Source organism: Talaromyces stipitatus, genomic scaffold (genome assembly GCF_000003125.1).
Source record: "Talaromyces stipitatus ATCC 10500 scf_1105507295515 genomic scaffold, whole genome shotgun sequence".
Taxonomy (NCBI): domain Eukaryota; kingdom Fungi; phylum Ascomycota; class Eurotiomycetes; order Eurotiales; family Trichocomaceae; genus Talaromyces; species Talaromyces stipitatus.
The window spans coordinates 2,226,821-2,248,097 of record NW_002990118.1 but is presented as its reverse complement, the minus strand read 5'-3'; the positions used below and the strand labels follow the sequence as shown (position 1 = coordinate 2,248,097).

The window sequence follows — 21,277 nt, the reverse complement described above, 5'->3', positions numbered from 1 at the left end:
CGATTAGCTGCTTGGTGCCTATTGAAGTACCCAGATGAGAAATATATCAATACACTCGAACAGGAATACGAAAAAAACAATTGTCCCATGCTGCTAAATAACATAGTGTTCCGAGATGTGGTTACGCAAGCTATCAAATATATCCAATTTTTCGTACATATCTGATACAGTATTTTCATCAAAACCTATGTCACACAGGTTGAGTACAAATCCAAAGTAAATTCACTTATGCAGCTACCTAGTTATTCATATGGGTATCAATATAAAACTAGAACTCCCGAACTGAAACAAAACGCTAACTAGTAGAATTGCTTAATCTGGTAATAACTCTGAGCAGCAGCAGAAGAAGAGAGCGAGAACATGAGACCAAAAATAAAGGAAAGAACCGGCCCAAAGACTGGTGAAAAGGGCGATGGGCGTCATCAATGTAAAATATGAAAGGAGTATTAGGTATTATGACTTGGAATTCTTCCAATTCTTAGGTACCACCGACTCCTGTTTGAAGTGTGGCTACTTTGGCTTGCTCGGCTGTTTCGCCGCTCCCAGTTTTCTAGGGTTTGCGTAGTCACGGGACTATCACCACGAGTCTCGTTACTCTCGTAGCCAAGTTCCCGTAGGTAATCGCGAATGCCGCGAGGAATACCGGGCCAATCGAAGTCTGCTTTATTGTGGATCAAGAGTTGTAGTATGTCTCTATTGGGGATGCTGCTTTGATCGATGGCCAGCTTCGCAGGTGTTTGATTCGTCTTATTCACACAGTCGATGGCTGCCTTTCCCTTGCTGAGGAGTATTTGCGCCCCGTGATAGTTGCTTCTCCGAACGCAGTAGTGTAGCGGAGTGTCGCCATGATTATCCTTCGCGTTGACGTCTATATCGTTGTCTATCAGGAGCTTGACGACATCCTCGCGTCCTAATCTGGTCAAAGCGTGATGCAGAGCGTTCATTCCCGCGCTATCTTTGGCGTTGATGTACGGTCCAAACTCATTAATTCTATTCTTCAATGCCTCGAAATTCTGCATCTTCGCAGCACCGAGTAACTGACTCGCCCCGGTACTCATACTGTCTTCTGATAGTCGCGTAACGTCTGTTCTGTGGGATACTGGTGAGGTTCCACACCCATCGGATGACCCGCTTGTTGATGCAGGTCCGGGGGACCTCAGCTTTGGGGGTTGGGGTCTATCTAACACAGGATGAGGGATAGGTGGTTCCGACTCGGTCCCACGGGTAGGTTGCATGATGGGCTCAAGTACAGGCAGCGTCTCGAGTAGAAGGGGATACTCTACACGAAGTGACCGCTGGCCAACGGGGTCCGCTAGAATACCAAACACTTTGTCCAGAGTTGCCGCACTGTCAACCAGGAGCTGCCGCAATGTAGACATAACGGACGCAGACTCTTCCTCAGGATCCGCTGCTTCACGAAATGCCGTAATTGCAGCACCGAACGCTGACAATGCTTCGTGTTTCAATTTATCCGGCGACGTGTTATGAGGTTCTCGCTCATACTCAAGTAAAAAAAGACGTGCTGTTGCGCAGCGTAGTTGTACCTCTTGAAGATTGGACATCTGCTGATAGTCGACAGTGTGTGTCTCTGAAAGTTGCCATAGAAACGAGATATAGCTCCGTGCATCTTGAAAGCTCCCTTCCTTTTCGTAGACCTCTGCGAGCAGGAGTTGCAAGTCAAACCATTGATGGAAATCCACATTGTGTTCAAAGTACCTGCACTCACCCCATTCAAGTGCTTCGTGTATGTACTTCTTACACTTTTCGTAGCCACAGTTTTCAAATTCCGTTTTTGTTTCGTGGATATAGCCGTCAAGAAATACGGTCATGGTCGACAAGGGTACCGAAGTACTAGTATTGGGTTCAAGTTGAGGCACAGATGAACCATAGGCACTGTCGTCACCGTCTGACTTCCTGTCTGAGGGTGAAGAATTCTGCACGGATCCATCACGAGAAAGTCTATCATATATCGACTTGGCAGTTTTGAAAGTACCCTCTGTAATTTTGATACAAGTGCCCGCATCCCGGCTGAGAACAATCTCGTCGCATATTTGGTGGATTAACCCTGACCCATCATCTATCCTGTTAACCTCTTCTCGGTTGTTGAGATTGTTCAAAGCAGCCATGATCTCAGCTCGGGATTCTTGTAGGGAAATGAGCTTTTCTTGTATTTCCCGTAGATAGTCCTTCACCTGTTCTGTTTGATGATTGTTGGCGATTCTACAGACAAAGAAGTCAGCCATCTGGGCCTGTGCAATCATCTTAGTAGTATACCCGGGTATGTGCTTACACTTGTAAAACAGAGATTAGGGCCTGGATGTTCCCAACGTTGCTCCGAAGTCGTGCATTCACGGTTTCTATCTGGGGCCGGCGTAATACTCGCCTGGCCTCTGCCGTCACCCTGCCCGTAAGCGTGTTGCTGAAAGTTCCATAAAGCCGATGCAGACTGTCATTGCATTTTTTACAGTCCTTGGCAATTTCGTGTACCAGCTTACTAATTTCTCTCCTCTCCTGAACAGCTTTATCATAGCAATCCGCCACATCTCTATCTTCCACCTGTGCTGTCATCCTTTCGACAGCCCTGAAGGAGTAGTCGAGGCCCCTGATAAAGTCATCCTGGAATTCCTCCGCATTTTTCACGTTTTTCACAAATATTGCTGTATTTAGAGCAATCTTTATCGCGTTTCCAAGAAGCTGGAGGATCGCGGCTGCACTAGAGACCGGTTCCATCGCGCAGATGCTCGTCTCGATGAGCAGAAGTGAGGTATGCACACAGGCGTAATCTGTGGTTGATGGACGATAAATTTGAACTAGAACCCTAGTCCAAAGGTGGAGACCGTGTCCAAAAAGAAAGTGCCTAGATGGATGGTCAAAAAACCATGTAATTCTGATCAATTCACGACCGCAGTGAGGGATATACTCCAGAAATCTAGCGGTTGGTGGCTGTGGAAAACAACAGAAACCGGTCTAGGCATGTTCAACATGGTCTTGTGACGTCTTAGCCCTTCATTTCAGCCGTGATTTAGACTATCATTAATGCCCCAATATGACATGGCGTTTACTCCCTTGTTTTCCGGCAGGCTATCTTCACAATGTCACTTCTAGCCCCGCGTTAGCCGCATACATACCCTTACGTACTAGCAGTTCATAATCTAGTTAGCTACCCCAATGAACAAGCTTCCCCGTACCCCGGAGAATAAAAGCCAAGCACTAAGTTGAAAGTCCACATTTGCAAATGTACTAGATGGGGGCCTGAGCTACGTAATATGACTCAGTCTTCGTTACGTGTAACTTAGTATTTACAGACAGCCTTATTTACTTCCAAAGTTCAGGACGTAAGTGTCGTATATTGTTAGTTGCGTTTGTAATTCATCGTTTACTGGTATGCCTAGGTCGGAGCGAAATACTTTTCTTTTTTCATTTTACATGACGAACTCAAGACATCACTTCGTCTTACTACTGCCTAATGCTATTCCGGGTACTTCGCGACACTCTCCGCCTGATTTGTTCCTCAGTTGTCAAGATGTCAAGCTAAGTGGCAAGTTAGGGCGCTAGAGTATATCAAGTCTTGGGTAGTGGAAATACTCCCGAGGCCAGGCTGGGGAACTTAAGTAATTTTAGGTCGTTCAGCCTCGTTGACGAGGAAATAGAACACCTAGTTATGGAGTGTTCGTCTAGAGAGATTCGTCATAGAGACTAGGGATATGCTGAAAGATTCCTTCGACGCCGTGACATCTGCTCTATATAGTTTTGAGGCGAACTAAATGATAAGGACTGGAGATTCGGGGCATAGGAAAACAGTTCAAACTCGTAAACCTAGTGCACTGCCATCAATGGATGTTGCGCATTGCAACCCATCCTCGCGGAGCTAAACACTGGGATGCAGGCACTCTCGTTTGTTTCTGTAAACATCATGCTGAGTTATGCTTTTGTTTCTAAAAGGCTCAAGCCTGGGCGCACCTGTGGCAACCACCCTCGGGCTCTCGGTGAGACTCAGTCTAACTGGACTTGCAGGTGAGTACGGAGTATACAAAATCATTCGTTTGTCTAGTGTGCTAACTTATAATTGCAAGCACGATTTTGAGCGCACTATGAGGCTTGGTCTGATAATAGAATAGCGCAGCCTTGCGTACTCTTCCTTTTAAACAACGTTGGTGCGTCCCGAGGTTTTGTTCTCATAGTTTCTCTCTCCATGGTCATACCTTTTCCATCAATGCTGTAATTCAAATCATGACGGAACTGGACGCAGTTGACAGCAACGCCACCCTTCGGCGTAGGGTAATCCTGCACCTTTCAGCCATTTCCTTACACATTCCTATTAACTGTCATAGAAGGAACCTCTCAATAGGCGCAGACAAAACTTCAATAACCTGCTAAGGAACAATCAACTAGGAATGTAAGTGATTCTAATGAGATCGTTTAAGAATTTTAGAAACATACCCTAATATTCGAGATCACTAGTATCGATAACCCTTTGAACTACGTGACCCCCGATGAACTAGACAATGATGTGCACCAATTTTATAAATACCATCACCTGGAACATGTGGTCGAAGAAGAACTCCTTCTTAGAGGTGCTCGCTTGGCTCGTGATGGGGTGAATTATCAAAATTATACCGAAGTTGAGAGAAAAGCATTAGAAGATGAAGACAGACCAACTCTTCCTTCCCAACCGAGGGCGTTGCAGACGATTCTTCTGGCGTGTTCGATTGGTGCTATAGTGCAGTAATAAACCATGCTCAAATGTCTGAATTAGATTTAGCTGACTTTGTCAGGGGATGGACGCAAGCAAACTTGACTGGGGCAGATCTAAGCTGGCCAGGAGAATTGTTCGGAGCTAGAAATCGCCCATTTACAAACGCTGAGACTTGGAAATTCGGAGCTGTGAATTCGATCACGTATTTCTCTTGCGCCTTATTGTGAGCGAGTCTTGTATTTAATATCATTGCGGAGGTTGTATGCTAACATGAAAGACAGGGGTGGATGGCTGTCGGACCCCCTGAGCGAGCACGCGTACGGTAGGCGTGGCGCTCTTTTCATCGCCGGGCTCTTCTCCCTTGCGTCCTGCATCGGCTCGGGTTATGTCAACAGCTGGTATGTATGCACGGTTTCTGTCTTCCAACCATTCTGACTGTGGGGGCCGGATCTCTGCAGGCAGGGGTTGTTCGCATGTAGAGTTACTCAAGGTATTGGCATGGGAGCCAAAGCATCCATTGGTAAGTCATGGATTTTGAGACGAACGACAGATTTATGAACTTCGAGTTTGCTGAGCACTAGATACGCCAGTTCCTATTTTTGAAAGCGAGGTCAGTCCGGCAAAAATCAGAGGTACGTCGTGCCCTTCCAAAGTGATAGTTGAGATAAAGTTCTGATGTTACACCGCGTCCAGGGCGCTTCCTTGTCTCGTGGCAAACATTCGTTGGTAAGTAATCTCGGAAGCCTCGTGGGAACTATATTTAGCTCTTCATTTCTGACATATTGTTCCCCATAAGCTTTCGGAATCTTTTTGGGCTCTTGTTCGAACATCATTTTCCACGATTCCTGGAGATGGCAACTTGCATCGGGTTTCATTCCGGCAGTGCCTCTTCTCTTCTTAGTTTTAGTTTGCAGCGAGTATGTTACCCCTGAACTGGATGGCTTAAACCGATTCATTAATGCAAAGCAGATCTCCCCACTGGCTTATGAAACATGGTCGTTATGTCGACGCATGGAGGGCTTATCGCGGTCTGCGAGAGACTCCATTGCAAGCTGCTAGTACGTTTCTATGTGAAATCCTCGTTAGGTATAGAAAGTACGTGCTGAAATCTACCAGGAGATTTCTATCAACTTCATTGTCAACTTCAGGTCGAAAGCATTCTCCTTGGTTCAGAAAACGAACCAGACGAAGAAAATCGTGGGCCTCTATCCAAACAAACAAATTTCTTCCAGCGATTTGGGCAACTCTTCACCATTCCTCGTAATCGAAGAGCTTCGTTGGCCGCTTGTGTTGTTATGGCTTCGCAGTAAGCTGTTCCGAATACCCTGCATTAACTTTGGCCCATTCTCTTATTGATCATGGCTAGACAACTCTCTGGAATAAACATTTTTGCATTCCTGTCCAATACTTTTATCAGCAATTCCACCTCTTTTAGCACCCCCAACATATCACATATCAGAATTCTTTCTCTCAGTTTGGGTTTTGCTCTAGCAAACGCCGTGTAAGCGATATTGCTTCGTTACTATATACATACGGACCAACTAACAAGATGCAGTTTCTCCTCACTAGCATATTTCACCATCGACAGCAAAGGTCGTCGCTTCCTTCTGCTCCTCTCATTGATACTCATGGTACCCTTACTCATTGCAGCAGGCCTTAGTCTAAAAATTAGCCACGCCCACCCAAACAACTCAGTTCGTGTGGGAGTCTTCGAGACGTTCCTTATTTTATACACGGCAGCCTATTCGCCAGGTGCAGGAGTGGTCCCGTTTCTGTACTCGAGCGAGATATTTCCTATGGTCCATCGCGGTACGTAAGACTGTTCCCAATATTCACAGAGCTTATCACTGACTTTGTTTGTTCAAAGAGGTCGGTATGTCTCTTAGCTGCTCGGTAAATTTTGTTCTTGCCGGGATCCTCGCTTTGACAGTCCCGCAACTTCAATTCCATCTGGGGCAAACTCGTCTACTTTGTCTTTTTGCGTAAGTTTTCTCTATATAAATAAAGATGGGTTAATCTCATAAGAAATATTGCTGACTGAAATCCAAAACAAAGAGGACTTGACGCACTCGCTGTCATACTAGTGTGGCTCTTCGTACCCGGCACACGCAAAGCAGTCTCGTTAACTATTTTCAACTATATATTTGGTGTTCCCACTCGTGTCCACGTCAGATACCAGGTTTCCACAGTCTTTCCTTGGGTGCTGACGTCGTGTATTCCCTGGTTGATCAAAGACTACATACCATGGATCTTAAGGTGGTATTTCTGTTGCGGTGCTGGAAGCTACGAATGGTCCTACGTAAGGGAACGACTACCTCATTTGCACGAGTTATATGTTTGGAGAGATCTGAGAATGATTAGCCGTCGTGAACAAGGTCATCAGGACGCATCTGATTCCGATAATACAGCTGATGGGTAACTTGCACACAATGGTCTAGCATCATAAAGGTGCTTTTCTGAAATTGAGCAATTCTCAGCTATTTCGTGGTATGTTTAGCTACGGTTAAAATGTGGTATTGCTTTTGTTGCATACAATGCGCAGTGATCAATTTATTGATTTTTTTGGTGGTCGAAACGCTTATGGTGACATTCCGCATGTCCAGGAAGCCCTAATGTTCGTTTTGTGTGTGAGAGCGCAACATCTTGACATTACACAGAAATAGGAGGAATATACATATATATAACACTCAAATTTAAATTAAAATGTACCAAAAATTCGGTTCACAAAATCACAATTCAAGTAGATGCGTCGACAGTAAAGTTGTCTAATCGGTAATATGTCTAACCCTACATAGCCACCGTACGTGAGTTCGCTTACCCAGGCCCCAGATGTCACCGACTGGATTGCTGAGTAGGTTGCTCACTAATAGTGAAATTCGGAAAGTCTCAGACTGATCGCAAGTATGTAATAAGTAGACACAAACTGTGATCCTTTTTTCGGTAATCCTTTCGTATCATGGTACATAGGTAGCAAGATCTAACAGCGGATTTCATGAAGTGAAGAGCACCCAGACCTACTTATCCCACAAAACGCCATAGTATATAGTCGGCAATATTGTAGATAGGTGTCTCTCAGAACTAGGTGTCTGAATTCTGCAACTTGTGTTGCGCAACCCAGCGGACTGTTATGGATTGTAAGGCTCGTACGTTAGGGCATTTTGCTGCAGGTATCTCGAATATCATTCGTAGACATGCTCATTCAGGTTTACGATCAACTATTTAAAGACTATTCCGGTCGAAGTCAGTCTATGCAGCCTCGATTATTTCTATAAAAGGGAGAGGAGCATCCCCACCCCCACCTCGGTCAGTCAGTCCCTCTCTATGCTCTATGCTTTCCAGGCAGGCAGGGACTTCGTCCCCTTATTGCCTTTTCATTCCGGACGCCTTTCACGAAGATGGCAAAAGAACTTGTGGACCACATCAAATCGAACGTGGGAGAAAAACTATTTGGACTACCAACGTCTGTACCCACAAAAAATCTAACGGTACTAAATAAAAGGCTATAATTCGGTCCAAAATACGAGCAAGCCTATGCACCGCAGAGGTCTTATCATTTCTCTACTAGGGCCCTTCATGGGATGTCAAAATTAAGGCACTCCGATGATGGCTGAAGAACAGACCACGGGTCAATGGCCGGAATTGATCGATGACATGGAACTGGTCATGATCATGGACCCTGGTTGCCACCGGGAGTGGTCGACTATCGAACGGACTCAAAACGTTGGTTACATGCATCTGTCCTTGTATTTGGCGCTGCCATATTTCTTTTGCGGGCGGGCGTATCAATGATATCAGACGCGCGAGCTCGCGCATTCCAACTTAGAGACGGAACCTACACAGGCGGTTTGAGAGATTCAAATTTTGTCAAGTGGTTGTGTTCCATACCTATAGTGATGTAAATTTGCCCTGTTGACGTCGAATATTGCAGCTGCTGCGATAATCGCTTGCCAGGACAGAGTTTATACTGCACAGGTTGATCGTGATGCCCACGGCTCTAGAAGCCTATTTTTGCCTTCGCTCTTGTCTTGTCGTAAAACTACTTAGGTATAATTGTGTTTCTTTTATGTTGATATAGTAGCGAGTTTCATATTAGTCGTTAAATCTTGATCCAACAGATTTCGAGTTCTAGAGATCGTCCTCTATCCTGTCTTCTTTTGCTTTCATTGTCTTCGCGCTCCTCAAAACTATCTTCTTCATTACCTTCTTCCTCTGATTGATGGGACTTTTGCTCAGTCTCTTCCCCTTCATCCCGGAAGAAATGGGATGGGTGGTGTAAACCCTTCGCCATACGGTAGCACTTGAAACAAAAAGCATAGTAGCGACATTGTAGACACAGAAAGAAGATTCCTCAGAATCCCTAAGTTGTATGTCAGATATCACTTTCGGCGGCATGTCGAAGTCGGGACTTATTGAGGGAGAAAAGGGCAGAGTTGAATCAGACCATTAGACGCGCACTACAAAGAAGCTTTTGGAAGGTTTCAAACAAGTGCGGAGAGTCAAATGAAGTTCATGGAGGTCTGGAATACGCTGGGGAAGGAGTTTGTAACGGAAAGGGGATGGAGGAATTTCCTAGAGGAGCGACTGCCATTTATTGCCAGTGTGGCTGGCGAGCTGGGTCCTGGCGCGTGCCTAAGGTAAGCATGCTTTTATTTCCCGCTAAATACAGTCCAATTACGATGTACAGGTTGTTTTAATTAACTGTGAAATTTGTAGTCAGCCGTAAACTGTTTCGCTGTACCTGATACGAGCGATGGGATCGTAACTATGTATTCGTAATAATAACATGATAGGTTTAAACATGGACATAACTTACAAGTCAAAACTTTTACCCATACATGTAGGCCAATGCGAAGATCATAGTTACATACAATATAAAATACAGATGGTACATAGTTTCGTGACTTATTTAGGGATGGGATATAAAATTAAATACATGCTTAAGTATATACTACTGTAGGACTATTGCAGGGATAAATGTGACTCTGGCTAGAGCCTATACGTAACCATGCAGTTATGCCGTATTCCTTACAAGTAAAAATTACAGTGATGCCTCCACATCATCGTAATTGAAAATAATTGGAAATAACTGGAATACCATATAGATCGAATACCATATAGATCAAATATCAGAATCAAACTTCCAAGAAAGAAGGCAGTAAAAGAAGGGAAAGAACAATTCATAATTCCATTGACTACCCCTTTATCATCTTCCACAATGGTTCATAACTCGAGAAAGTGAGAAGAGCCTGCAACGCAACCATCAAACAAGAAAGAGAAGAGAAGTGAAATTGAGGAAGCATGAAAACCCAAATCCACTTATACCATTTCTCCGTATTGCACCGTTAAAAGTAGAAATAAAAGAATCCATCGTAAGGCATACACTGTATCTGAATGATCGAAGCTAAAAGTTCAGAAGAGAATCAAGAAGAGAATCAAGAAGAGAATATCAGAACTGGAAGCGACTGCATTAAAGCATCGAAACTGTTGTGGCAATTTGATAACGTCTTAATTCAGACGGAACGCGTCAAGGATGACTAGTTTTGCATTAGTTTCATTTCAGACACAAAATGGTTAGGAGGGGCCTACCTTCATGACCGCGACGGCAACCGGAACCAACCCACATTACAGTGTTGACAAAGGCATATCGCTCGTCACCACTTTCCATGGACAGATTAAGACGGTACTTATAAGAGCTAGGGTTAATGGTATCGGCGTGATTGGGGTCATTGAGTTTCTCGAGAATATCCTTGGCGCCGGTTAACCAGCCCTGAGCCTTGACAATGATGTATGCTGGTGGTTCATCGGATGACTGAAGGACATAATTTGCGCTTAATGATGTAGCCATCTCTTTAACTGTGACTTGAGAATCTTGTCCACCGGGCTGTATAAGAGGGTTAACAGATGGTTTGAGCTGAGAGACGTGACGTATACGTACCAGGATAATACCCTTACCCCATCGACCAGCCCACTGACCACCGAGGAACGAAACCCAGTCGCGTCCACCCCACAGGCTACTGCCAATGCTGACTTTAGGGTTCAACTTGATACTCATACGGAAGTCAAGCTCAATACTGGGGACAGGAATCTGCAAGGATCGAGCTATGTCGCCTTCAGGGAAAGTATGCAGCAAATTATTGGCAGGAATAGAATCTTTCATAACATTCAAGTACGTTGGGCACTCGAGTAAATGTTGGCGTTGACGACTTGTATTCTTCGCGCGCACTTGTTGGCAATAGATACATTGCACAGACAAGCACTATACTTGTGAGTATAGATACTCTCAAAAAAAAAATAAAATAAAATAAAAATAAAGCTACGAGGGAGAACTCACTTTGTCTTCTTCTTTGGCACGGAACTCCACAAAGGCAGCGTGGACATCGTCGAGTGGGGGAGCAGGGAGATTGGAGGTACTTTGACGATTCTGCTTAGGTTTAGGGGTAGAATGACTGCGTTGCTGATGCGAAAGGGGAGTAGAAGAGGGACCACCACCTTGCGAAGTTCCAGGCGCGGGCAATGAGGGACGATTTGTCAGGTTCTGCAATGGTGTTTGAATTGGGGTAGCATGAGGATTGACTCCATTTGGCATCATAGCTCCATTGGGAGTACCGAGTTGAGCACCTGAAGGGCCAGGCCCGGCACCTCCGGCACCCGCAGAAGGGCCATTGGGAGTAGAAGAGTAACCATTGGCACCGCCGATGCCATTGGGGCCAGCAGCAGTTGCCTGGGGTTGCGGAGCAGAGGGGTGGCCTCTCAGACCAGGACACTCAAGCAGATGTTGTTTTTGACGCGAGGTATTTTTCGCGCGGATCTGCTGGCAATAGATACATTGTACAGACAGACACTGTTTGTGTAACAAGTCAGTAAGTTAAGTATTGACGGTGTTTAATTACCAAGATACAGGATCACGTGCCTTGTCGTCTTCCTTAGCGCGAAACTCAACGAAGGCTGCATGCACCTCCTGATCGACTGTACGACCCATTGTTTTTGTGCGGTTATTTTGCGTGTCGCACTGAAAAGAATCGAAATACTCGTGTTTCAGACCAGTATACGTCGTGTAGTTGTATCAGATGCGAGAGCAGACTCAGAAATATGATCTGAAATCACAAAGAAGAGAGAAAACCTGGTAAGAAAGCGTGTGTATGTGGTGTGTAAGAGAGTGAGGAAAGAAAACGGGAAAGAAAACGCGAAAAAAAGAGGCGAGGAAAATACTGGAACAAAACCGGGCGCGGTCGGCGTATTTGTGACCCGTGACTGTGCGCTGTTGTCCACCCCTTGGCGTTATTACTGATCCGTAATAACCGTGTTGGTATGTATTTTCGGGGCCGGGTCTTCGTGGGGCCCAACCGCAGGCTATGATTGGTGGTCAAGTGACTTACTGTCACGTCCGTCTTACGGTCCGCCCAGTTGATTACGAATACGTGGTTACAATGGGCGAATCCGGTGTATCGCACGTATCATATGTTTTGTCTCACATTGTCGATCCTGCCCTCGGGTCAGCTTTGTAAATTAGCACTTTCGTCAAGACATCATGATCTGAGTTAATTTGTGGGAGTATTTAATCATATTTCAAATCAATTTCAAAGTACTCCGTGGCTAACTCTTGGTAAGTTGGTGGTATTATCTGCCCGACCGGATCTTTCAGATCCCGCAAAACCAATGACTCAGTGACTGCCTACACCGCAGCGGCCGCGCTCGGCAAGGGTCATACCGATCGCTCGGCGATTTGATGCTTTGCTTTTGCTATTGTCGCTTCTATGAGCACTGAGCAGCGGAAGGCTGTGCTATGAACGAGTCTTCTGATTTGTTGGTTGTAGCGCCCGTATGTATTTCTGTCAGCAAACGAGGGATCATGATCTTGTTGGCCCGTTGACTACAAAAATCATGAGATCGAACTTCAACTGATGTAGTAACTAGTCCCTGACAGTTGGATCTGCAACTGTCGTTGAAATAAGAATGTGGTCTATTTAAACTCGCATGTTGCTTTTAGCGGTATTGCTAGACTTCTTCGATTTCGTACTGTTGTTTTGTTATATACACCATACAGGGATACCTAACTAACGTGGGACCGTTTGACGAATAACCGTGACGAGAATGTGGTATTACGTACATACATAACTGAAATAAATAGCAACTAGTTCCATCTCGAAATACCATCGCAGAACAGAAAATCACAGGATAAGATAGATATCAGAAAAATAAAGTCTCTGCTAAACGCGTTCATAGTTGAAATAAATGTTGAATGGGAACATAACGCATAGCGCTCATCTGCAGTCATATACCGGCACGATATGTCGAAGCTCTCGCCAGTATTAATAGTAGCTTGTCAAGTAACCTCGGTAAATATATCTTCAGTCGTATATTTCGACTAAAAAACAATCTGCAACGCCCATTAATCTCTGATACTCAGGCGTATTTCGTGAAGGTCATCAATGGCGTATGGGGCTCCTCGACAACGTTTGCCTTGCGAAACTTGAATAACGTTCTTGGTCGCAAGGGTCAGCACATGTAGCAGTGCTTGCGTCGCCACGGCGCGAGAAGTAGAGGTCGGTGGAAGCAATTCGGAGAAAGATATTTTCTGGATACCAGGCGAATCTCGTCCGACTTTTGTGCCCTGCACGCGTGTCTGCAAATAGTCAAGAAAGTTCCTGTCGTTATTATCCAGACTGGCTAATGTGACTTGACTTTCGAATGCATTGTTGTTCGAAGATTCAGCGAAACCATCAGAGCCAGTCGCATGAGGGAAATCACCAAGGTCATCATCATCATGGAATTCTCCAAAGTCTCTGAGCGACAGGCTACTGAGGCTGTCGCGGCCAAACAAATCCCGAGGAAGACCTCGCCTGGCCAGCGGACTCGCGCTTGAAAAGCGACTACCTGGTCTGCCAAAGCCACGGTATCGTCGAGACGAACTGTCGTAACCGTTAAAGGGACGGGGTACACTTGAGGATCCCGCGACAGACCCTTGGAGAGAAGCAGTGATATTCCATGGCATTTGAGATGACGCATCGTCAGGAAGAGATGGAGGAGCATCAAGACCGAGTTCAACATCCTATAGGACGGTATTAGAGCTATGCTGACCAAGGGGTACTTGTTACACACCTCTTGCATGGCAAGCTGATCAGGGTGACTCAGGCCAACTTCAACGCCTGCATCTGAGATCCTCCGTCGTACGCTTCTATCGTGGCCTTCTTCATCTTCGGAGACAGCCTCTCTTGAACTACGCTTGCGTGCGTCATTTGTTGGCGGCTCGCTCGAGAGAGCCGCGAGAAGTGAGTCTCCACAAAATGACTCCAGGGGATGCGTCAGACCATTCACACCTATACCTAATCCTACAGAGCCGATTCCGCGTCCTGTTATCCAGGCTGCTGCATTCTTCCTAGCCCGAGCAAGCCCTTTTGCATTTGCCCGCTGTGCATCGAGTCGTGACATGTGTTGCAGATATTCTTGATCCCACTGCAGAAGCTCGTCACGGCTGATCTGAGTTAGCACATCATTTTGTAGCATGTTTTGGGCTCTGCGCTTTCGACTGGATGACGCATTCTGATTCCTAGATCGGTCAACGTAGTCAGGATCAGGAAGACGACCCCAGGTCGGTGATGGTCGTCCGCGCTCTTCGGCGTCGATTTGAACGTCATCAAGAGCATTTATCGCAGGAGTGGTGGCCGCCATCTCGATTTCCTGGATTTATGATATGTTAGCAATGTTTTAAGATTTGGTCTCCACGGTAGTTCTTACCTGTGGACCCTGTAAGACATCTCCAGCCTCTTCGTGGATCACCCTGTCCCTCACAGGCGTTGCAGGTGGCATGGCCGGAGCGTCTGCCATGACCAGATCGACTATATTACCCTCCTCATCAAAGTCAAAGTCAGGTTGTAGAAGGATACCTTCCTCTTCTCCACCAATGTCGAGAAGGTTTTGACCACCTGGAGAATGAGAACTACCACTAGCGAAAGAGAATCCACCAAATCCAGCAACAGTAGTGCCAGACGTGTCAACGTCTAGTTGAGGAATGGTAATGAGTTCGAGCTGAGAATGAGACGAATCACTCATCTTGGATGAAAGCAAGCTGGAGTCAAGCTTCGCTGCAGGAACAGTTGGACCCAGCGGATTGAGCAATTCAAGGTCGACAACAGGAAATGCAAAGTCCGGAATGAAAGCTGGATCGTAGGGCACGATAAGTTCTTCAGGTCTGCACCTCATCAGCTTCCAATTCCAGAAATAAATCGAGAGCTGAATCGCATACCGTGCTTTACCAGCATCTGCCTGCAAGCCTCTATCGTGAACAACTTTGAGTGCAGTTTTCATCTTGTCAAGCATGGCTTGTACATCAGCGAGCGTATAAACGCACTGGCGACTGTACACCTTGGTGACACCATAACTGGGTGAAATGTTGGTTAAATAACGGGTTTCTCATTGTCAGACATGAAACTTACAGAAGGTTGCCTTGAAGACGCAAGGCCATGGGAGCTTCGGGACTCATGATGGTGTCACACGCTCGAGGGACATCCACACCCAAGATGGCTCTTCTGTTAATCTTTTTGGACGTACTTTTCTGGCCCAGCGTAGCGACCAGCCTGTTGAGAGAGATGAGTGAAATGGAAATCGAGTACAAGAAGAAAAGGGGGGGCAGAATCCTTCTTGATGGTGGTAGAGACAGAGAGGACTACTAGGAAGGAGCATGTCTGCAGAAAAACTTACCATACTGTAGCAACACCATGCCTCTGGGAGGTGAGAACTGCAGTTGTTGGTAGGAAGGTGAGAACCGGAGGTTAGCTCTTGCTGAAGTGCGTGAACTTCGAGGAAGAGGATCAATGTATAGACCGTAAAAAGCTTACTTTCATGACTATAAAACATCTTGATGGACGTAACACGCGGTCTCGTGGAGTCTATCCACGACGGACTGCAACAGATCAGAAATGTGTCAAAGATATCATATACCGCAGGACGTAGATTTTCAGAGGTTTGTAGATAGTTGAGAGACGGTTTATAGACACGATGGAAGTCTACACCGTGAGTCTCGTGGGATGGACAATAGATAAACAGAGAGGTGGAGAAAAAGAAAGAGTAAGAAGGAAGAGAAGAAAAGGAAGAGAAGAGAAGGAAGAAAAGGAAGAAAAGGAGCAAGGAGGTCACCTGGTCTGGAAGCACATCAAAGATCGAGAGGAAGGTGCGCCCGGCCTGGATGGATGAAGGAAGGTGCGATGAAGCAGGTGATTGGAAGCCAACACACCATATCAAACGGAAAGAGAATCTCTATCGACGACACATGTTGAACATTTCACAAGCTCCATTCGATAACAATATGACACACTATATACCCGGGTATGTTGACAACGAAAATAAGTCCAAACGAACATAAAACTAATTTGCAGGCACTTTTTTCTTCCATGGAAAAGATCTCTCGCGAAACCAAAACAGCTCTATTGCACATATCTCCTACCTCATACGCGACGCGCCTATTCAAGTGGGATACCCTCGTACTCGGAGTAGCCAAGTGCGAGGTTCATGTTTTCTGTTTTGACGCGTTAGTTCTGCTGAGTTTATCGTGGGTTGATAAGAAACTTACGAAGACATTGTGTAGCAGCTCCCTTGAGAAGGTTGTCAATGGTTGCACAAATGACAACACGTTTACCGCTTGAATGCACAGCAAATCCACCAATCTCAACACCGTGGCGACCAGCGATGTCCTTGACGAGAGGTGGCTCGCCCACAATCTTGACCAGTTTCTCACCAGCGTAACGGTCTTGGTAGAGGTTACGGATGTCGCGGGACGACATCTCTTCTTTCAGAGGAAGGCTGATGGTATGCTTTGGAAGCGTTAGCTGATATCATAATGAAGCCCTGGCATTTGGAGACTTACATGAATGCCTTGGAACCAAACAGCAACATGAGGAATAAAAGCAACGCTGGTTCCGAGTTGAGAGCTAATTTCACGCTCATGAATATGGTCAGTCAAGCTGTATGGAACAATGTTGTTGGTTAAGATCTTGACATCGTTCTTAGGGCTAGGCTTGGTGCCGGCTCCTGAATAGCCCGAGACACCAAAGACAGTCGGCTGTCCAGCCAAATAAGGTACCAACGGCGCAATACCGATTTGAGCGGCAGTTGCGTAGCATCCAGGGTTGGCAATACGGGTTGCGCGGGCAATAGTAGATCGATTAACGAGTTCAGGGAGTCCGTAGGTCCAGGATGAGTCGAAGCGGTAATCGGCGCTGAGATCGACAATCAAACCACCCTTCTGAGCCCCCTGGTCAACAGCATCAACGAAAGGTTTGCAGACACCATTAGGAAGAGCCATGACCCAGCAGTCGATGTCGCCGTTTGAAGCCATTCGGCGTACATCATCGGGACTGAGATTCTCATAGATAATCTCGCGCTTGTCGTAGCCTTCGAGCTTCTTACCAGCGAGTTCACGAGAAGAAACGTGGCGCAAGTCCATGTTGGGGTGAGCGTTGATAAGGTTGATAAGTGCTTGACCAGTATATCCTCGAGCACCGATCAAAGCAACTTTGGAGGGACGGGTGTTGGAAATGTTCTTCTCGCCAAGAGGAGGGTTAGGGTTGGTAGTGCTGTATGATCGTCGACCACTGGCGCCCTGATTTCCCATACGATACGATTGCAAAGCGTTCGTACGGTAAGTGGAGTAGGAGCGCTTCTGTTGACCACCTTTGCCAATGTTCAAGGCAGCCTGGGCAGCACGATGCAACCTAGCTTCTAGATTGTAGTCGCCAAACATCTGGCGGCCGTTCTTAGTGAATTCGAGAACCAACTGCTTAACTTCATCGCCATCTTCCAAACCGTACCAAAAGAGGACGTCACCGTCCCGTGATAGACTACCATCGGCCTTGTCGAAGAACCAGGTGAGGTTCTCGTCGTCGGCTTTCACGGTCCATACGAGCTTGGGGAAGTCTTTCTTGATGCTAGTAAACACATTGTCCGCAACGTTTGTCAGCCAACCAGCCTTTGTGATGGTGAAGGTGGCCAAATGAGCAAAGGTAGAATCCTGCTGGGGAAGGACAACAGCGAGAGCATCCATGGGCTCATCAAAGTAAGCTTTGAAAGGGCGGTCTTTGAGACCTTCAACATAACGATCGACAGTAGCCTTGGCATCAAGGCCTTCACGGTCACGGATCAGCACTTCTTTGAGAGCAGCGAGATCCTCGAATTCGGAGAGTGATGACTTGATGTGTACTTTGTTACCCCGTCGGATCATGGTACCAGCTCCAGAATCAGTAAACAATTCCTTTTGAAGATCTGCTGGATGGATGATGGCGACACTGGATGTGCGCGGAAGATCGGAGAGGAGCTCCTTCATTTCCTTGATCTTCAGGCGAGTGCCGTGTCGAACCCACCACTGGGTCATGAGATGGTCGTACTCTTCATCCAAGTTGATGACAGAGATCTTCTCTCCAGTGTCACCATTGAACAAACCACCCTTCTCAGCAAGGTAGACGATCTTGAGAGGTTGCAAAGCGCGGGCGAGTTCACCGGCTGCAACATCAGCGTTGACGTTAAGAACCTGGCCTTCGGGTGTCTCGGCCATTGAGGTCAGAATGGGCAGACATCCCGCCTCGATCGCAGCCTCAATTGGTTTCTTGTCCACGCTGTTAATCTTGCCGACGAGGTTATATTTCTCCTTATCAAGATAATCCGCCGAGAAAACGCCAGTGGTGATAGGCCGAGCACGAACGCCCATGTTCTCCAGTTCCTCCACCAACTTCAAATTCTCCTCCAAAAACAGCTTTCTTGCCAGAGCTAAAGTCTTGCCATCAGTGACACGGATACCATCTTCAAAATGAGGCTCAACACCGGCATCCTCCAACATCTTATTCAACTGCGGACCAGCACCATGCACAACAACTGGATAAAGACCGACATGATTCAAAAATGCGAGAGCCGAGGACAAAGTCTGCAAATGCTCCGTGATAATAGCGCCACCGACTTTGATAACAGCAAATTGCTGGGAAGACACAGAAGTGAAATGGGAAAGGTATTGCTGAACTTCGCGCTTGGAACCGATATTGCTCAACAGCTGCACCACGGTCGAACGGGTCGAGAATTGAGGATCAGCGGGACGAGAGTAGGAACGGAATTGCGAAGACGATGTATATGTAGTAGTAGCTGTAAGTCGAGCAGGACAACGAGCAAGTGCCTGCGGTGCGGAGATAGCACGGCGCGATTGAGTCACAATGGCCCTCCGCACAGCAGGACGGATAGCAAGCATCTTGTTAGCAAGCATGCGGCAGCTTCAAACACAGAATGTTGGAAATAGATGGGCTTGCTGATCGAGTTAAATACTTCTTTTTTGCTTGCTCGAGAGAATCAATTGGGTATGGAAAACGGCGCACAGAGGGATTTTTCTTGAGTGGTTTGCCCTCTTGTGGTTGATTTCAGGAAAAAGAGTGAAAAATGCCTCTATGCGGTTAAAGTGTTAGGGTGGGCGGTGTCGGAGCCCAGAACTGTTGACTTTTGCTTGTGGAGTGTGGAGTCAATTTTTCCCTTGTTGATTTTTTTCTTCGTCTTTGTACTGAAACATTAAAACGTTTAATGTCTAGTCTGGTCTTTTAGTCAAAGATCTTATCTGATTGTGTCTGTCTTTTGGTACAAGTTCTTTTTTATGTATTTATAACTTGATTACAGAGCCCAGACTGTACCTGGATACATTAACCCATACCATCTGTTTGTCCTTAGGAGTCTGGACACATCGCATACTCTAGATACATTCGCCACATCCCCACCAGCTGTACTTTGCACTTTGCACTCTGTATAATGAATAATAAGTCGATAGGTAGATATCCCTTCCGGGATCTGAGTACGTGTGTAGGACATATATCTTGATAGTGGATTCTATATGCTCCGACATTCGGAGGTGTCGTTGCACTAAGTAAACAGGATGGATTCTGACGTAGCTAGCTATGAGACTAGAAATTCTAGATATGAAGTTATTTAGTACGATCATAGTCATGGCTGAATTTTGATTCTTGAAAGCTAAGTATTCACTGCTGACTTATGTAGTACCTTCCTATGGAACAAGAGAGAAAGATCTGTTTCGCTTAGTCTATGTCGTGGTCTGATCGTCTGGTCGAACGAGTTCGTGTCTAATACGAACCATAATTGCATTTTAAAATTTGAGTTATTATATGCCAATTACCAATGGAAATGTATCAAATCGAACGAAATCATAGCGCGAAATTTTGCATCCGCCAGGTTATCTCATTAGAACTTGCATAGGGCCAAAAGCGCAAAAAGAAGCACAGACAACAGGAAAAAATACAAACACAGCATTCGCCAAAAAGTATCATGTACAAGGGTTGTAGGAGGTTGGGAGGTGTGAGCCGCGATTCTTCCGGCGACAAGTTGCTGCGGACTGTGATTAAATCCGGGATATATAGCGACTTGCGACAAGGTTTGATTATCGGCAGGAATCGTGGAGCTAACAATAGAACGCGGTGTAGGATGAGGAGAGGAGCATCATGACGGTATGCACTTGATACTGGATACAACAATCCAAAGAGTACTCCGGGCCGTAATTATTTGCAAGATCGAGTTCGTGCACTCTGTGCAGCGCGCTCTCAAAACGACCCGATACCCTATTCTGGCCCCAAGAAAACAACATAAACAATGCTCGTAAAATCAAGGCTGGGATGAGGAAAACGAGAAAGCGCATCGTCAGAACATTCGTGGAGTTTTAAGGACTTAATGTTTGGTTGCGACAACTGTTACCGTAGAGTTAGCAGAGATTCAATTCATGGCGCAGATTGGCCACTCACCAGCAGGAACGACAATGACTATGATCAAAATGATGACCACAATAACCAAGCATACGCGCATTTTCATGTCCTTCCACCACATTTGTTTTCGCACTCTGTTGGCGCCTCGGCGGAATCCTTGAGCGGATACGGCGAGGTTGTCCGTTTTGTCTTGGAGAGAGTCGAGACGTTCACCACGCTGTGAGACTTTGTTGATGTTTTCGCGCATCACGCCAACAGTGTCGTCGATTTGCTAGTCATGAATTAGTACATCGGTTAAACTTGAATTTGACCAAAATGAACACGGGATTTCGAAACAAAATTTGAGTTGACTTATAAAAGAAGAGGGACCTCAAATTTATGAAACTGGTAGGTTGAGATATACTTACAGCTTGCAGAGCTGCAGTCCTTTGGTTTCCGCTGGGTGCAGCACTACCCCCGGCAGCAGCACCACCGGCGGGAATATAGGGATCATAGGGAGGTTCGCGGTCGGCCATTATGATAGATTTAGCAAAAACTGAGGATGGAAAAAGAGGGAGGAAGCGAAGAGTTCGATGACCCGGTCGATAATAGCGCGAGGTTTCTCCTGACTTTCAGCGCAGCTGAATATTAGGTAAGAGGTCGAGCGGTCGTAGTTTTGATCGTATAGCGAGAAACACACAGAGAACAAAATGTTCAAGAGAGTTTCTTTTTCGAATGCAGGGAAGCGTCGTGAGTTGTGGTCGTGATAGTAGTAGTATGTAGGTCTAAAATGACTGAGCAGAAGGAAAAGGTACAGGTTGCGTTTCGGCCTCTACGGGCCCGGTCGGTCACGTGAGTCCACCGCGACTCC

The 21,277-nt window shown here is 46.1% G+C and overlaps 6 protein-coding genes across 6 annotated transcripts, besides 2 other annotated features; 1 reads left to right on the top strand and 5 right to left on the bottom strand.

Annotated features, from left to right (window-relative positions):
- Positions 1-217: 217 nt before the first annotated feature.
- Positions 218-2,730, bottom strand: TSTA_048690 (uncharacterized protein; the record flags this gene model as incomplete). Its single annotated transcript, XM_002485337.1, has 2 exons — positions 218-2,220; positions 2,291-2,730. The coding sequence occupies 2 exons, from the start codon at positions 2,728-2,730 to the stop codon at positions 447-449; spliced, it is 2,214 nt and encodes a 737-aa protein (XP_002485382.1). The 3' UTR covers positions 218-446.
- Positions 2,731-4,230: 1,500 nt separating this feature from the next.
- On the top strand, positions 4,231-7,115 carry TSTA_048680 (sugar transporter, putative; the record flags this gene model as incomplete). The annotated part of the gene is made up of 15 exons (XM_002485336.1): positions 4,231-4,278; positions 4,332-4,396; positions 4,462-4,725; positions 4,776-4,919; positions 4,978-5,094; positions 5,155-5,216; positions 5,287-5,328; positions 5,390-5,422; positions 5,493-5,613; positions 5,666-5,754; positions 5,813-6,002; positions 6,063-6,197; positions 6,252-6,505; positions 6,564-6,678; positions 6,752-7,115. The coding sequence occupies 15 exons, from the start codon at positions 4,231-4,233 to the stop codon at positions 7,113-7,115; spliced, it is 2,043 nt and encodes a 680-aa protein (XP_002485381.1).
- Positions 7,116-9,765: 2,650 nt separating this feature from the next.
- TSTA_048670 (uncharacterized protein) lies at positions 9,766-11,675 on the bottom strand (the record flags this gene model as incomplete). The annotated part of the gene is made up of 5 exons (XM_002485335.1): positions 9,766-10,230; positions 10,283-10,577; positions 10,632-10,952; positions 11,028-11,537; positions 11,595-11,675. 5 exons carry the CDS (start codon positions 11,673-11,675, stop codon positions 10,202-10,204), a joined length of 1,236 nt encoding a protein of 411 aa, XP_002485380.1. The 3' UTR covers positions 9,766-10,201.
- Positions 10,980-11,003: a microsatellite.
- A 1,410-nt stretch (positions 11,676-13,085) lies between the features above and the next one.
- On the bottom strand, positions 13,086-15,176 carry TSTA_048660 (Rad21/Rec8 N terminal domain protein; the record flags this gene model as incomplete). The annotated part of the gene is made up of 5 exons (XM_002485334.1): positions 13,086-13,745; positions 13,796-14,374; positions 14,432-14,885; positions 14,940-15,074; positions 15,130-15,176. 5 exons carry the CDS (start codon positions 15,174-15,176, stop codon positions 13,086-13,088), a joined length of 1,875 nt encoding a protein of 624 aa, XP_002485379.1.
- Positions 15,177-15,614: 438 nt separating this feature from the next.
- On the bottom strand, positions 15,615-19,082 carry TSTA_048650 (acetylglutamate kinase, putative). Its single transcript, XM_002485333.1, has 3 exons — positions 16,557-19,082; positions 16,263-16,503; positions 15,615-16,208 (listed from the first exon to the last, which is right to left on the bottom strand). Exons 1-3 carry the CDS (start codon positions 18,933-18,935, stop codon positions 16,153-16,155), a joined length of 2,676 nt encoding a protein of 891 aa, XP_002485378.1. The 5' UTR covers positions 18,936-19,082; the 3' UTR covers positions 15,615-16,152.
- Positions 15,738-15,814: a sequence feature (CT-rich).
- A 725-nt stretch (positions 19,083-19,807) lies between the features above and the next one.
- TSTA_048640 (SNARE protein Snc2, putative) lies at positions 19,808-21,192 on the bottom strand. The gene is made up of 3 exons (XM_002485332.1): positions 20,835-21,192; positions 20,467-20,698; positions 19,808-20,412 (listed from the first exon to the last, which is right to left on the bottom strand). The coding sequence occupies exons 1-3, from the start codon at positions 20,940-20,942 to the stop codon at positions 20,393-20,395; spliced, it is 360 nt and encodes a 119-aa protein (XP_002485377.1). The 5' UTR covers positions 20,943-21,192; the 3' UTR covers positions 19,808-20,392.
- Positions 21,193-21,277: the final 85 nt, after the last annotated feature.

What these genes read in the sequence shown, in the direction of transcription:
- TSTA_048650 (XM_002485333.1), bottom strand. Translation starts at nt 18,935, where the DNA reads ATGCTTGCTAACAAGATGCTTGCTATCCGTCCTGCTGTGCGGAGGGCC. An exon ending in TTTGGTTCCAAGGCATTCAT is followed by an intron (nt 16,504 to 16,556) that starts GTAAGTCTCCAA and finishes ACGCTTCCAAAG; the next exon opens with CATACCATCAGCCTTCCTCT. An exon ending in AGCTGCTACACAATGTCTTC is followed by an intron (nt 16,209 to 16,262) that starts GTAAGTTTCTTA and finishes GCGTCAAAACAG; the next exon opens with AAAACATGAACCTCGCACTT.
- TSTA_048640 (XM_002485332.1), bottom strand. Translation starts at nt 20,942, where the DNA reads ATGGCCGACCGCGAACCTCCCTATGATCCCTATATTCCCGCCGGTGGT. An exon ending in GGACTGCAGCTCTGCAAGCT is followed by an intron (nt 20,699 to 20,834) that starts GTAAGTATATCT and finishes ATTCATGACTAG; the next exon opens with CAAATCGACGACACTGTTGG. An exon ending in AGTCATTGTCGTTCCTGCTG is followed by an intron (nt 20,413 to 20,466) that starts GTGAGTGGCCAA and finishes CTACGGTAACAG; the next exon opens with TTGTCGCAACCAAACATTAA.